The sequence below is a fragment of the Carex rostrata genome, chromosome 10 (genome assembly GCF_964058835.1).
Source record: "Carex rostrata chromosome 10, lpCarRost1.2, whole genome shotgun sequence".
Lineage (NCBI taxonomy): Eukaryota > Viridiplantae > Streptophyta > Magnoliopsida > Poales > Cyperaceae > Carex > Carex rostrata.
The window spans coordinates 4,908,810-4,923,695 of NC_135927.1; the positions used below are offsets into that span (position 1 = coordinate 4,908,810).

The window sequence follows — 14,886 nt, forward strand, 5'->3', positions numbered from 1 at the left end:
AGCACATGCATGGTAAATATTTCAAGCTGACCTTTTATAAAATAATAATAAAGCCAAACGAAGTTTAGAGCTTGTCTCATATAGAATTGATATTCCACCAAGCGGTCATTTTAGAAATTAATTAAATTTATTTTTGCAATTAGACAGAGAATTAGTTTGCTTTCGAGTAGGTCGCCTATATAATCACATTATCTTTGCCTAGCATAGTCATCTGCATTAGCTAATAATATCCCTTTACACTAGTGCACATTATTTCCAAAGAGAGAGAGAGAGAGAGAAATGGCTGAGCGGATTATTGTGAATATCGTGGTCGGCAAGCTTGCTAATATCATCGAGAAAGAAATTCAGTTCTTGGGTGGGGTTGGGGAGAAACTCAAAAAGGCACAGCGTGAGCTAACCCGAATCCAGTCCTGCCTGAAAGACGCGGATTCAAAACGAAAAGGAGATGAGAGGGTGCAGAACTGGCTCAATGAGCTCCGCGATGTGGCATATCGCATCGAGGATGCAATCGACATATTCTTTATCAAAGTTGAATGTAACCAAAATCATACTTTTTTGCAGAATTTCAAGAAGCTGTTGAACAAGCCCCAGGAGGTGTATTTCCTCCACAAACTTGGCACTAAGCTCAATAGCATCCAAAGTGAACTTGAAGAGATCTGGAACAGCAGAGTGCACTATGGAATTGTAGCCCTGCAAGACATAGCGGTGGGAGAGGCAGTCATATTGCCTTTTCGGAGAGCTACTTATTCTGAAGTAGACGAAACGGAAGTCGTAGGCCTGCATGCTGACAGGGACAACATTCTGAAGTTGCTGCGCCCTAAGGAAACACCAAGGCGGTCCGTCATAACCATCGTGGGTACCGGCAGTTTAGGAAAGACTACCCTTGCACATATGATATACAAGAGGCAAGTGCAGATATTTCTTATTCAACTATGTTATAATGAGATAAATAATTGCAAGACTAGCAAGGTTGCAATGTCATTATTATTAACAGTGTTTCCTAAATTCCCAATTTAAATAATAATCATAATAATAACAACAACAATAATATCATTTTATCAGTATTTATTAGCGGTTAACTTATTTGTTAATCATAATTATCAATATGTTTCGCTATTGACATTTATATATTTTAGTGGTTCGGAAAAATTTAATTAGATAGTCATTAATTTCTAAGAAATAATTGCTCAGATCTTAGAATACATAGTTGCCGTGATGACTATTGTTAAAAATTGTGCTAGAAATCAATCTAATAGTTCATTTTTGTTTGTTCGTATATGCAGTGCAAGGGCAGAGTTCGAGTATCATATAATGCTGTCAGTTTCTCAACAATTCAGTCTAACTGAACTCTTGAGAAGGATGCTACGTCAACTCATAGGCTCTGTACCGAAGGAGCTAGATGTGGGAGAGTTAATGAGCGAGCTCAAGAAAAACATAAGTAGCAGAAGATATCTAATTATTCTTGATGATGTATGGCAGGTTGATGTGTGGAATCAACTAAAAGATGCCTTGCCTGATGTAAAAAATGGGAGTCGCGTTCTAATTACCAGCAGATTTATCGATGTTGCAATATCTGCAGACCCTAATATGGCACCATACCAACTAAACTTGTTAGATGATCAGAAAAGCCTAGATCTCCTCCTCAAAAAGGCCCTCCCTAATCAAGAACCCAGCGAAGAATTGCCTGGCGATCTCCTGAAGCTCGCCGACGAACTATCAAAAAAATGTAAGGGGTTACCTCTAGCTTTGATAGTAGTAGGTGGTATACTTATAACTAAAGGCCGAAACTATCATGCATGGGAGAGAGTGTTGCGTACAATGAATTGGCACTCAGAGGGCAAAGAATGCCTTATTATCTCAAGGCATGCTTCCTTTATCTTGCTTCTTTTCCTGAGGACTATCAGATCTCTGCAAGACGTTTGATAAGAATGTGGGTAGCAGAGGGATTCATACCACAAGAAGGGAGGAAAACGATGGAGGACATAGCTGAGGATTACCTCTACGAACTTTTTCAAAGGTTATATGTTTTATTTTTTTATTTATCCTTTAATTTATTTCAGCCTTCCTATACAATATTTTTGCAAATTTTTTTGTCACAAATAAATTTTCTCATAAGACAAAATTCAGGTATACATGATATATACTCCAATTTTGTTCTCATAATAGAGTAGAAGTAGAGAAATACCATATTAAAGTATATATAAATGAAATGAAATGCCTGACGAACAAAATAAGCTACAACGCCTTTAATACTCTTTACTACAAAATAATCATGTAGACCTGACTAACAGAATAATCAATACTCTTTACTACAAAATTTGATATATGTTTTGCAATAAAATATAGTTTCGTTCATTATATACACCCCTTTATATTTTATTACAAGTATCATATATACACCCCTTTATATTTTATGATTTCTTCTCTAATAAATAGCTTCTTCCTCGAAAACCTTGTACCAAGTGTGCTCTAATTATTATTTTTTAAAATAGTGCCAGCAAAAGCTTTTTCTAAATTCGATATCTTTCACTTCCGTTGCAAAAGAAATAATAAATACGGTTTGATACTAAAACACGATTCTAAGGATAAAATCAAAATTTGATATTTCAGAGACTAGAGGGTGCAAAAGTATTATTTTGTGTATGGAATCAGAATTTCAAAAGTAAAAATCAATTATTTTTAATATTATTAATTCTAACACTTGTTAACCGAAATTTTTAAAAATACTATTTCTCCAAAAAAAAAAAAACTAAAAAACCACGATTTATGTACAATTATAAATCTACCACGGCCGCATCTGAGGGATTCTCAAAGGATAAGAATTCAAATTTAAGTTATAATATATTATTTTATTTTATATCTATTTTTCACCGAAGACCTTAAAAGTTTATTCGCCGATAATCCTAAATTAATCCTTAGTACAAAGAAGTCTAATTACATATATGTTATTTTATTTTATGGTTATTTTTCACCGAAGACTCTCGAAATTTATTTTTCGATAGCCCTTAAATTATTTTTTATTATAAAGAAGTTCAATAACATATATATTAATTTATTTTATTTTTGGGATTATTTTTCACCGAATAGAAGTTTATTTTTCGATAGCCCTTAAATTATTTTTTTATTACAAAGAAGCTCAATAACATATATATTATTTTATTTTATTTTATTTTTGGAATTATAAATTATTTTTTATTATAAAGAAGTTCAATAACATATATATTATTTTATTTTATCTTTGAATTATTTTTCACCGAACAGAAATTTATTTTTCAATAGTCTTGTAATTTTTTATTACAAAGAAGTTCAATAACATATATATTATTTTATTTTATTTTTGAGATTATTTTTCATGGAAAACTTTGAAATTTATATATATTTTATTTTATTTTTTAGATTAATTTTCATGGAAAACTTTGAAATTTATATATATTTTATTTTATTTTTGAGATTAATTTTCATCGAAAACATTGAAATTGAAATTTGTTGTTGACATTCAATGAAGAGATCACGTGGGACTAATTTTGGGCAAAGGAGTCCGGAACTTTTCTTCTTTTTTTCTTTGGATTCTAGCGCCCCGAAATTCTTCTTTCTTTATTTTTTTCGCATGAGAAGAAGCGCCAGCCAGTCAATCCCTGGACCCGGTTCAAATGATTACTGAACAATCAATCTTTTCTTTTTGACTGGACCCATCCCATTGAAGAGCTTGTTTCTATATCGAGAACTTTATTTGTAGAACCATAGTAGATGAACTCAACATTCATCATTCGATTAATGTTGATCAAATATATAAACGGCTTTCTTTTCCATTTTTCTTTTTTATTTATGTTTTGTTTTATTCTTCTTATTTTTTTAATTAATATTTGTATATTAAAGTTCATATAAATTAATTATTCGACAATTATTCATTTCATATATCTATTCGAATTCGTATCCGTGGACTATCCGTATCTGTTTATGGTGAATTTGGTTTTGAATTTTGTTATCCGTTTACTATTCGTATCCGCTCATTAAAAGACGAATGTGGATATGGTATCAGCATTATCCGCTCCATTTTCACCCCTATTAATCGCCGATACCCCGAAATTAAACTTTTTAGGGTTATCGGCAAATAAACTTCTAGGGTGTTCGGTGAAAAATAATTATAAAATAAAATATTATATATATTATTGGACTACTTTGTAATCAAAATTAATTTAGGGTTATCGGAGAATAAAATTTTAAGGTTATCGGTGAAAAATCATCAAAAAAATAAAATAAAATAATATATATTATTGAATTTTTTGTAATAAAAATAAATTTACGGATATCAACGAATAAATTTTTAGAGTTTTCGGTGAAAGATAACCATAGAATAAAATAATATATTATAACTTAAATTTAAATTGGTATCCTCTGAGAATCTCTTAGACTTTGAAAAAAAAATATATATATAGGGCCCTATATAGCGGATGCTTATTCTAGGGCCGTATCCCCTAGATACAGTCCCCAGTAATTGAGTCCACATCTCATAGATGCGACCATAATAGATTTATAATTGTATAGAAACCTTTATTTTTTTAGTTTTTTTTTTTTTTGAGAAAATGGTACATTTAAAATTTTTTGAGTTTTTAACCAACATATGTACATTCAAATATTTCTCTTCAAATTTAATGTTCTTATTTATAGTAGTACATACATATTGCATTAATTGTTTATTTTAATTTCAGTCATCCAAATGATCAACATTTATAACTTAATTTTGAATGTAGAAAGTAATTGACTAATTTTAACATTCAATGTAGAAAGTAATTAACTAATCTATTATGATTACAATATTTTATGTATTCCTGACTTGTTTATAAACCAAAATTATTTCAGGAGTATGATTCAAGTATCAAGCCGACACGTGAATGGTTCGATCAAGTGCTTCCAAGTGCATGATCTTCTCCGCGACTTAGCAATGCACAAAGCCAGGGAAGAAAACTTCGTTATGGTTTTCTCAGAAGAATCAGATTCCAAAAAGCCGAACAAAGAAATCCGACGGGCTTCGTTTCATTCCTTGAAATACGGTGATGATAATTTCCACCTCCGCAATAACCTTTTGTACTTAGAATATGCCCGTTCTTTATTATTGTTTGGGGAATATGGCTGGAGCCCAATACCCGCCAATTTCCGTAAGTTTAGGCTACTGAAAGTTCTAGTACTTGAGGGAGTCGAGAACCATGATGTTGACCTGGTCAGGGGATTAGAAAAGTTGGTTCACCTAAAATACTTGGGGTTAAGAGGATGTCATATTCCCATCTCGAAATGTTCCTTTCATTGTATGAAGGCTCTTGAAACCCTGGATATGCGAGAAATATTAATATATGGTGATGGTGAAGTACCGGATGGTATATGGTCAATTGATACATTAAGGCATGTGAGATGTGATTCTGATAATCCTTTCAAGCTACCAAAAACAACAGCTGAGCTAAAAAATATCCAGACCTTGCAACGGGTGTATTTTAATAAGAAGATGCCCCTTTTAAGCAGCCTGTGTAAATTAGATCTTGTTATTGAAGAAGATGGTGATCCGATTGCATTCACCAGTAATCTATTTGCAACGCTACCTTCTCTGGTCTCCCTAAGTATCCATTCATGGTATGATAGTCTCACAATGGAGGTTGTTTACCCAAAAGCACTCCCAAATTATCAACATTTACAATCTCTCTACTTAGATGGAGAGTGGTCAGAGAATGTCACCTTAGATGCTAGCTTGTTTCCACCACACCTCCTCAAATTGACACTTGAATGGTCCAGATTTGGACAAAATCCAATGCCGGAGCTTGGAAAGTTGAAGAGCTTAAAGAAACTTTGCTTAGAATGTGAGGTGCTAAGCATCGACCTGTACTACAACTCTGGTCCAATATTCTGTCCAGCAGGATTCCCTGTCCTACAATACTTGAAATTGGGAGGGAATTCTATGAAGAGTTTAACGGTGGCAGAGGGGACCATGCCAAATCTTAAATACCTCAATGTATATGACCACGACATTATGTTTCACTTGCCTCCTGAACTACAGCACGTGAGCATTACATATGTAATTAATAATTATATATAGGGTGCAGTACTGTAGGTTGCTTTTCTTATGCAATTGTTAGTTGTACACATGGTAGATGTTACGTAATTGGCCTCCTTCGAATAAATTTTCTTTTTTGTTTTCTGTAATTTTATTCTTTTGACAGATCGATGAATTATATGAAAATTTGATTGTTGTTTTTCTACTTACGGGTTAATCTTCATCCTGCAATTTTTGTATAGTTTTAAATTGTACCAATCGATCACTTTATTTTCTCATGCCGGGAATATAAAAGAAACCTAGCACAAGATTGTTCAATTGCGAATAATTTATTCCACTTGTGGGCCGGGAATGGAATAAAGCAGCTAAAGTTAATTTCGAAAAGAATGACGGATCAAGAAATTAAAAAAGAACAAGGGGTTAGTTTGAACAAAAATATTAAAAGGTTAATGTTTGTCAAGTGACACAAAATCAGTTTTACAAAATAGTTAATATTTTAGGAATGAAATTTGTTCTTCTAAAGATTTTTGGTACCATAAAAGAAATTACGTACTGAGATTGAGAATTAGATCTTGAGAAATTAAGATTAATTTAACTTTTCGTGCAAATATTAATTATTAGTTAACTACAAAGAACTTTTCCTGAATCAACTGCTTCACTATGATAATTTTTAATTTTTTATACTTTGAATTATTACATTATAAAGTCAAAGGCATAGTACGTAGTTATAAAATTTTATATATGCATGAATAATTCTTTCATAATTAGAAGTAATACATACATATATACAATACCATTTAATTATACTTTTTGAAATTTCATGCTATCAATTTGAACTGCTGTAATGATGCTAATTTTTAATGTCATTGGAACAAAATAATCAAGAAAATATTGTTTATGAGGTCAAATGTAACTCACAATCTAATAATTTAATTATGTTAGAAAGATTCACATTTCTTTCATTGAACAATCGTTTCATTTAATTTTAAAATTAGTTTCCTCCATTGCTCTATAAAACAATTAACTAAAAACAACTATCATAAATTTCTTTTATGAATTTTGAGACAGGAAAACCTTTAAGTGACGTCATTCAACTAATTTTTTACTTTTATAATTATAAATCAAATAAATTTTATGATCCATCATTGTTAGTTTAGCCTGCTTAATTGTTTATCATAAGAAAATTACCTTATTTTTGCTTGGCAATCAAAAAGTGTTGAACATGCCAAACTCACCTCAAGTTCCTGTTTCCCAATAAAAATAATCATATTACTTTTTTTTTAAGATGAAGGAATACTGACATAATTATCAAAACACAATAAATATTTATTATTGTGTAATGCACAAATTCCATAAACATTCAATGCCATAAATGCTTACAAGGTGTACCATGATATTTTATGATTTCTATAAAAGTCTAGTACTTCTGGTGCCCAGGTTTTATTATATGTTGTGCCAATTTGTACTGTAACATTAATTATTGTATATTGTAATAATAACTAAGGTATATTTTTTTTGTTAACATAACTGGTATGACATATGAGTACGGGTAAAAAAAAAAAAATAGTTTTTGAATAAGGGTACAAGTAAAAACTATTTCGTATTCATTACCCTATATAATGATTAATAAATATTAGATGATATACGATATTTTTATTTGTTCTCATATAATTGTATCGTGTTAATCATTATGATTCAATTGATTTATAAAATATTTTATATCATTTTATTTAATTGAAAATTCATATTTTTAAAATAGTGAAATAAAAAATAATAATTCTTAAATTTTATGAAATTACGTACATCTGTGTTTAATATATTTGATTATTTCTTATATTTTTATAAATTATCAATTTATTTTATAATTACACATTATTCGTTTATTTATTTGTTATCTTAGTGAGTACGGGTAAGATATGAACAAGGATATTTTATACAAATAGTAAAAAATTTCCAAAAAAATATAAAATTTGGTCTCCAAACACATATTAATATGGAAAACAAGATAAACGATTTGGATCAGTCATTTGGACTTTGAATCCGGTGATTTATGATCCAATGCACCATAGCCCATCTCTCTCTCTCTCTCTCTCTCTCTATATATATATATATATACATATTAATATAAAAATACTTGCACTCAATCCATACTATACGCATACTGTTTGAAAAGTTTATTTTCATACAAGATAGGTCTTTAAAACCTACCAAAAGTCATTTAAGAGCATCTATCATTTTACTATTTGCAGTATTATTTGCAAAATGCAGATTTAACACTGATTTTATATAAAAATAAATTTACACATACCTAAGATGAATCGAACTAATTGAGATTTTTGTTTGCAAATTTTATTTAATACATCAGACACTAAATCAGTGAGGAATGAGGACAATAGATCACCATGTCGAAATCATCTTTTACATTAAAATTATTCTCTACCTCTTTCCAATATTTTATGAATTAATCCATTCGAATACAGGTTTTTTATTCTTATATTTTATGAATATTTTATGAATACACATTTTAGTGCCCTACACAAAACAACAACTAGAAATGTGGCTATTTTATAACGAAGAACATGGAGATGATCATCAGATGTTTTTCACGTTCTTCTTCAAAAGTTTGTCAATCACCTGTTTCTATTATGTATGATTTTAGATTAATTTTTATATATGTTATTAATATGTTTGAAGTTCATTCATACAGTATCGTCTGAGCAAAAACCCGTACAAGAAAAGAGATCTGCATGAAATCTGTAATAAATGGTGTAAGTACTTCTTAAGAAAATGTTTTGCCTTAGCTAATTATGAAACAAACAAATGGTGCAAGTACATCTGCATATTTCACACTGAGTCTAAGGCTCTTTTAGCGCAATAAAGATAAAGCCTTGAAACAAACCCAATAAAGATGGAAAATAGATTTCAAGCAAATGAGTTTTTTTTTTTTTTCTGGGCTAACGACAAATTTTTTTCTCTTTTATTTTTTACCCCACAATTACTGATATGCTGGTTACTATTTTTTCTATTGAAAGAGAAAACAATCCAAGTGAGATTTAAAATTACTATCAGTATCCATTAACTATTAATGCCCTCCTGAAAGAAAATTGTTTCTCATCACGGAGTGTTTTATTTACAATTCTGAAAGAAACAAATTTTTCATATAAATTGTCTTACTTTGAAAAAATAAATTATTTCTTCAATTGTATTATTTTTTTTAAATCTTCACAGAAGAAGTGAAGTCGTGAGGAGAGATCGAAAATCTTGACTGTTTGACAAGAACAAATGTCCTATCTAGCCGACCAGCTTCTTTCAGCCATCAGTGATAGATCTGGACTCACTTCGAGCAGTCAGTCAGTCAGTCAGGAGTCTAATTCAACCTAGTGGTGGATGCTACAGGGAACAATGAGGCGCCGTCCAATCGGCTCATTCCATGGTCTTTACGGTAATTAATAGAAAGCAACATCTTTAAATATTAAGGAAAAAGACCAACGACTAGGTAAATTGGGGAAAATTGGGTCTGGTCTATGACAACAACAATATCGTTTGTTTGTGTGGGAGGTCAGATTTATTAGATAGAAAATTTGGGAAGTCATATTAGATAAAAAATAATTTATTGTGAATATTTAATAGTTGAAAACAACGGTTTTCAAACCAGCTTAATAAATAGTAAAAAATTTCAAAAAATGTAAAATTTGGTCTTCAAGCAAATTTTAATATAAATTGAACATCTAACAGTTTGGATTTGTTGTTTGAACATCAAATACTAAAATATGACCCTGTAAGCACCTCGGTCGAAGTGCTACCGGTAGCAATTTAGCCATACTATATATATATATATATATATATATATATATATATACATATATATATAGGCTGTGGCTAATTTGCTGCCGGCAGCATTTCTGCCGGCGGTGCTGCCACTGTTTTTTCTATTTTTTGATGTTCAAACGACAAATGTAAACCGTTAGATGTTTAATCTATATTATAATCTACTTGGAGACCAAATTTTACATTTTTTGGAATTTTTTTACTATATATTAAGCTGGTTTGAAAACCGCTGATTTCAATGCTGCAGAAATTTACTGAAATCAGCGGTTTTCAAACCAGCTTAATATATAGTAAAAAAATTCCAAAAAATGTAAAATTTGGTCTCCAAGTAGATTATAATATAGATTAAACATCTAACGGTTTGGATTTGTTGTTTGGACATCACACGGCTAAATATAGCCCCGGCAGCACCTCTGCCGAAATGCTGCCAGCAGCAATTTAGACAGACCCTATATATATATATAGATACAACAAGCATTTTCTATATATATTTAGCCATCACTCATTAAGTTACAACAAGTTACAACAAGCATTTTCTACATTTTCAAAGTCCAAATCGTCGATCCAAACCGTTAGATGTGATCTCTACAATAAAACGTGCCTGGAGACCAAATTTTACATTTTTTAGAATTTTTTTACTGATTATTAAGATGGGTACAAAATTCAATGATTTGAATTTGACTAGTTTTTTTACTCATCTTAATAAATAGTAAAAAAATTTCAAAAAATGTAAAATTTGGTCTCTAGGCACATTTTATTGTAGAGATCACATCTAACGGTTTAGATCGACGATTTCAACTTTGAAAATATAGAAAATGCTTGTTGTAACTTGTTTTAACTCAAAAATTATTGTAACTTGATCCCTCCTCTATATATATATACATAAATATAGAAAATATAGAAAATTGTTTCTCATCACGGAGTGTTTTATTTACAGTTCTGAAAGAAACAAATTTTTCATATAAATTGTCTTACTTTGAAAAAATAAATTATTTCTTCAATTGTATTATTTTTTTTAAATCTTCACAGAAGAAGTGAAGTCGTGAGGAGAGATCGAAAATCTTGACTGTTTGACAAGAACTGCATAAGAACTTCATTCTTTCCATACACACCAAAGCTGGCAGAATCAACACTGCACAAGAACTGTTTGACAAAATGCCCCAGAGAGACAAGGTCTCGTGGACCACCATGATTGTCGGGTTCAAACGATTGGGTCGGTTCAGAGAAATTATTGATTCGTTTCTGCCTTTCTGGGAATGGTAAGGGCTGGTATTGTCCCAACCTGGTTCACTTTTACCAATGTTCTCTCTTCATGTGCTACTCTGGAGGCAGCTTGTATCAGTCAGAAGGTCCATTCCTATGTGGTTAAACAAGGATTCAGTAACTGTGTAAGGTTGGTATGGCACAAAAAATCGTAGACAGGTGCATGACATGTGACGTAAATTTAATTTCACTTACCGCTCTTTTAGAGGGCTATGTTAAAATTGGCAATGTGACTGCAGCTAGAAATATTTTTGACATGATGAAATATCATGATGTGGTAGCATGGATGGCCATGATTGTTGGGTACGATCAAAACAGGTTTAATTCTGAGGCAATGGATCCTTTCCGGATAATGCTAAAAGAAGGCACAAAACCTAATTGTTGTACTCTATCATCTATTTTAAGTGTTTGTGCAACCCTATCAGCAATGGAGAAAGGGAAGCAAATCCATTGTAGAGTTATTAGTTTACGTGATATAAATGCGGTTTTGGGTTCTAATGCGGCTTTATCAATGTATGCTCGATGTGGTAACGTTACATCGGCAAGACAGGTATTTGGCAAAATTCGATTAAGGAACCAAACTGTTACATGGACCTCTATGGTGGTTGCATTGGCACAACATATATGGCATGGCAAAAGATGTCCTCTAACTGTTTGATGAAATGATCAAGCTAGGATAGCAACCCGATCACATTACATGTGTAGGTATGTACTCATTTAGGTTTGGTACAGAATGGGAAGAGGTATTTTGAACAAATGCAAAATGAGCACAAGATTGTACCGACCATGTGCCATTACACATGTATGAGCACAAGATTGTCGTGCCGGGAAGTTTCAAGAAACCGAGGACTTCATTGAAAAATTCCAGTCGAACCAGATTAAATTGCTTGGGGTTCTCTTTTAGGTGCTTGTAGGGCCCACAAAAGTGCTGACATGGCTAAAATTAAAGGCGGCGGAAGCCGGAAAGGCTGCAAGCCATTGATCCGTTGAGTAGTGATGCTTATATATTCCACCTTAGCGAATAAGTATTCCACTTTTGGGGAATGGAATAAAGAAGCTAAAATTTGGCAAAGAATGAGAAATCAAGGAATTAAAGAGGAACAAGGTGTTAGTTTATTTATAAAATCAAAACTTGAAGCAGATGATATTTTGCATCCTCAAATGATACAAAATTAATTTTACATGAAGTGGAGGAAGAAATAATGGAAGAGATGTTGTTAACCATTCTCCATGAGGGACCACTTTGTGGATAATGGAAAATCGATGGTGCGCATGGATTGTCGCATGACGATGAAATTTTATCTGAAAGATGTGTCAAAGAGAGATTATTGCAAGGAATATGTAATCCGTTTTCATCATTTCCAATATGGTTTTTGTTCTTGTAAAGATTATTGGTACCAGAGATTAATTGATTCAACTTCTTTTGCAAAGGTTAATGACTATGTGATTACAAGAACTCTCAAATTTCCTAGCTTTGCTAACAATTTTGTTCTTTTATTACTCTTTGCTAACAATTCTGAACCATACCCATTGACACCTACCTGGCTACCTGTCGTTTTACAGTTTGGTAACTTTAATTTCGTACAATATAGGTCTTCATAACCTACCAAAAGTCATTTAAGAGCATCTACCATTTTACTATCTGCTTTAAAAAACAGTAAAATATTATTTACAAAATGCAGATATTACACAGATTTTATAATATATATATCGAAATAATTGAGATTTTTTTCGCAAAATGTTTTATTCAATACATCGGCACTACTACAGAACTGTTGAGTTCTATCGGGCAAAAAAGCTGAGTACTAGCAGTATTTCCACCGATAGATACCAACACGATAGAACAGTAGTTTCCCTCACTACCGATAGAAGACGGGTAGCTGTGATAACGGTAGTTACATCTCTACCTATAGAAGAAACTGTAATCAAACTGCACCTTACAATTCATCCATGTGCGGAGCGCGTGCTGTCCTTTGTTGTATCGGATGCTGACAACTGGTCAGAGGCAGTGACTGCACTGGTGTTGAAAATTATAATGGGCTTATACTGGGCCAATGTCAGTAGTTAGTTTCAAATGAACTTGGAAAATAATTGAGCTTGTTCAATTTGGGTTTTTTATAAAGGAAATGGTCAGCTTTAAACGACCTCATTCTGACTTAATTAGCTTCTTCAATTTCACCTCATTCTGACTCTATCGTTTTGTAATGAAACAGGTGGTCAATATATACCACTTTTTTTTTTTTTTAATTATCTTATTGCAAGCTGGTGTGAATTTCAGCATGAATATATTATCAATTTTTCAAGAATTCTTGTTCTTGTTTCTTTAATTCATCTAATGACGAATTGCCAAATACAAATTTTAGCTTATATATCCCCTCAACTAACCAAGCAATATATTCAACTGCAATTAAAAAAAAAAATTGATACATCACCTTCAGTTGGTGCTTTCCTACTTTTATTTTTTTAGTTCTTTCTCTAATAATTCCGTACAATTGTGAGACCCTTATTGGGCCTCATTAATTCCCAGATTGATACATCTGCAGCCTTCAAAGATTCTAAAAGTACCAAAACTAATCACGTGGAATGGAACGCTTTTCCTTTGCAAATTGAATATTGATTCAATTAATTACGTACGTAATCTGATGGAACAAAAGTATTTCTCTCATAAAGAAACTATATAGTATTGCTTAATTAAATTTATCATATCATGCAAACAAGTACTCTTGTTATTTTCCATATTAAATCATCTCGGAACCGAATCTCCTGCCTCTCTGTGGGCAGGGAATTCTTATTCTAAAATCACTGACATGTGGATCCGAGATATATTTTGAGGCAAAACTATACCGGATATTAAATGTCAAAATCCACCCTGGACTCACATGTCAGTAACTTTAGAAGCAGTAATTTCCAACCTACAAGGGAGCTAGTAATCCAGTTCCAGTGGAGTCATTATAGGTACCTTGCAAATAATTGTTCGAGTAGTAGTATAAAATGTACTCAGTCTTACGCAATTTTCCTACTTTGTCTGTGATCTCTATTTAGGATTTTTAAACAATAACATATTTTTGACAACACGCTGGATATATTGCCTGAATGTATCTATATGTACTCACTAGTCATTTTGAACTCATGTATTCAAACATTATATAATACTGAATTTTGGAAATAATGAAGCAACTGTCTAACAGGCTTTCTTAATGCATGCTTCAGTATCTTACATTTAAATTATTATTTTTGGTATATAGAAAAAAAAGAAGAATTTTTTAGACATTTACACATGTACATGAGTTTAGAATAACTTGTGAACTTGTTTTGAAATTAAACATATAGCTGTTAAACATTTTAAAATAAAAATAATAAAAAATTTCAAACCGGCTATAAATTAGAACTAAAAAAAATGAAAACATTAAATATTCGTCTGAATAATGTTTTGACTGATGTGCTCATCAATGCATATGAAGTTATAAACCCTTGCTAAAAAATTAAGCCTTGGACTAAATTCCAGATAAACTAGTACAGAGCAGGACAATACAAGGGTAAAGATTTTAACATAAGAGCTTTGGCTTCAGCAGCGCTCTTTTGATGATACAGTCCATGTGCTGCATGAAGTCAAAACTGCTATGTTAAATCTTTAATTACCCAACAAAGTTAAAAAATAAAAACAAATTGATTATTTATGTGATTTAAACTGAACTGAACCAAAGCATACTTTAGCGTAGTATATTTTGACAATAACATAAACTCATCTTTTCTCG

At 31.6% G+C, this 14,886-nt stretch overlaps 2 protein-coding genes across 2 annotated transcripts in view; both read left to right on the plus strand.

The window, feature by feature from the left end:
- LOC144560183 (putative disease resistance RPP13-like protein 3) overlaps positions 1 to 6,257 on the plus strand; it is a 30,288-nt gene extending 24,031 nt beyond the window's left edge. Inside the window, exons 3-4 of the mRNA XM_078309366.1 lie at positions 4,861 to 6,046; positions 6,207 to 6,257. Coding sequence (XP_078165492.1) covers positions 4,861 to 6,046; positions 6,207 to 6,257 — 1,237 coding nt within the window. The remainder of the gene's footprint in view (positions 1 to 4,860; positions 6,047 to 6,206) is intronic.
- A 4,867-nt stretch (positions 6,258 to 11,124) lies between these two features.
- LOC144560184 (pentatricopeptide repeat-containing protein At2g22070-like) lies at positions 11,125 to 12,113 on the plus strand. Its single transcript, XM_078309367.1, has 3 exons — positions 11,125 to 11,248; positions 11,338 to 11,681; positions 12,036 to 12,113. The coding sequence occupies exons 1-3, from the start codon at positions 11,125 to 11,127 to the stop codon at positions 12,111 to 12,113; spliced, it is 546 nt and encodes a 181-aa protein (XP_078165493.1).
- The last annotated feature ends 2,773 nt before the right edge of the window (positions 12,114 to 14,886 follow it).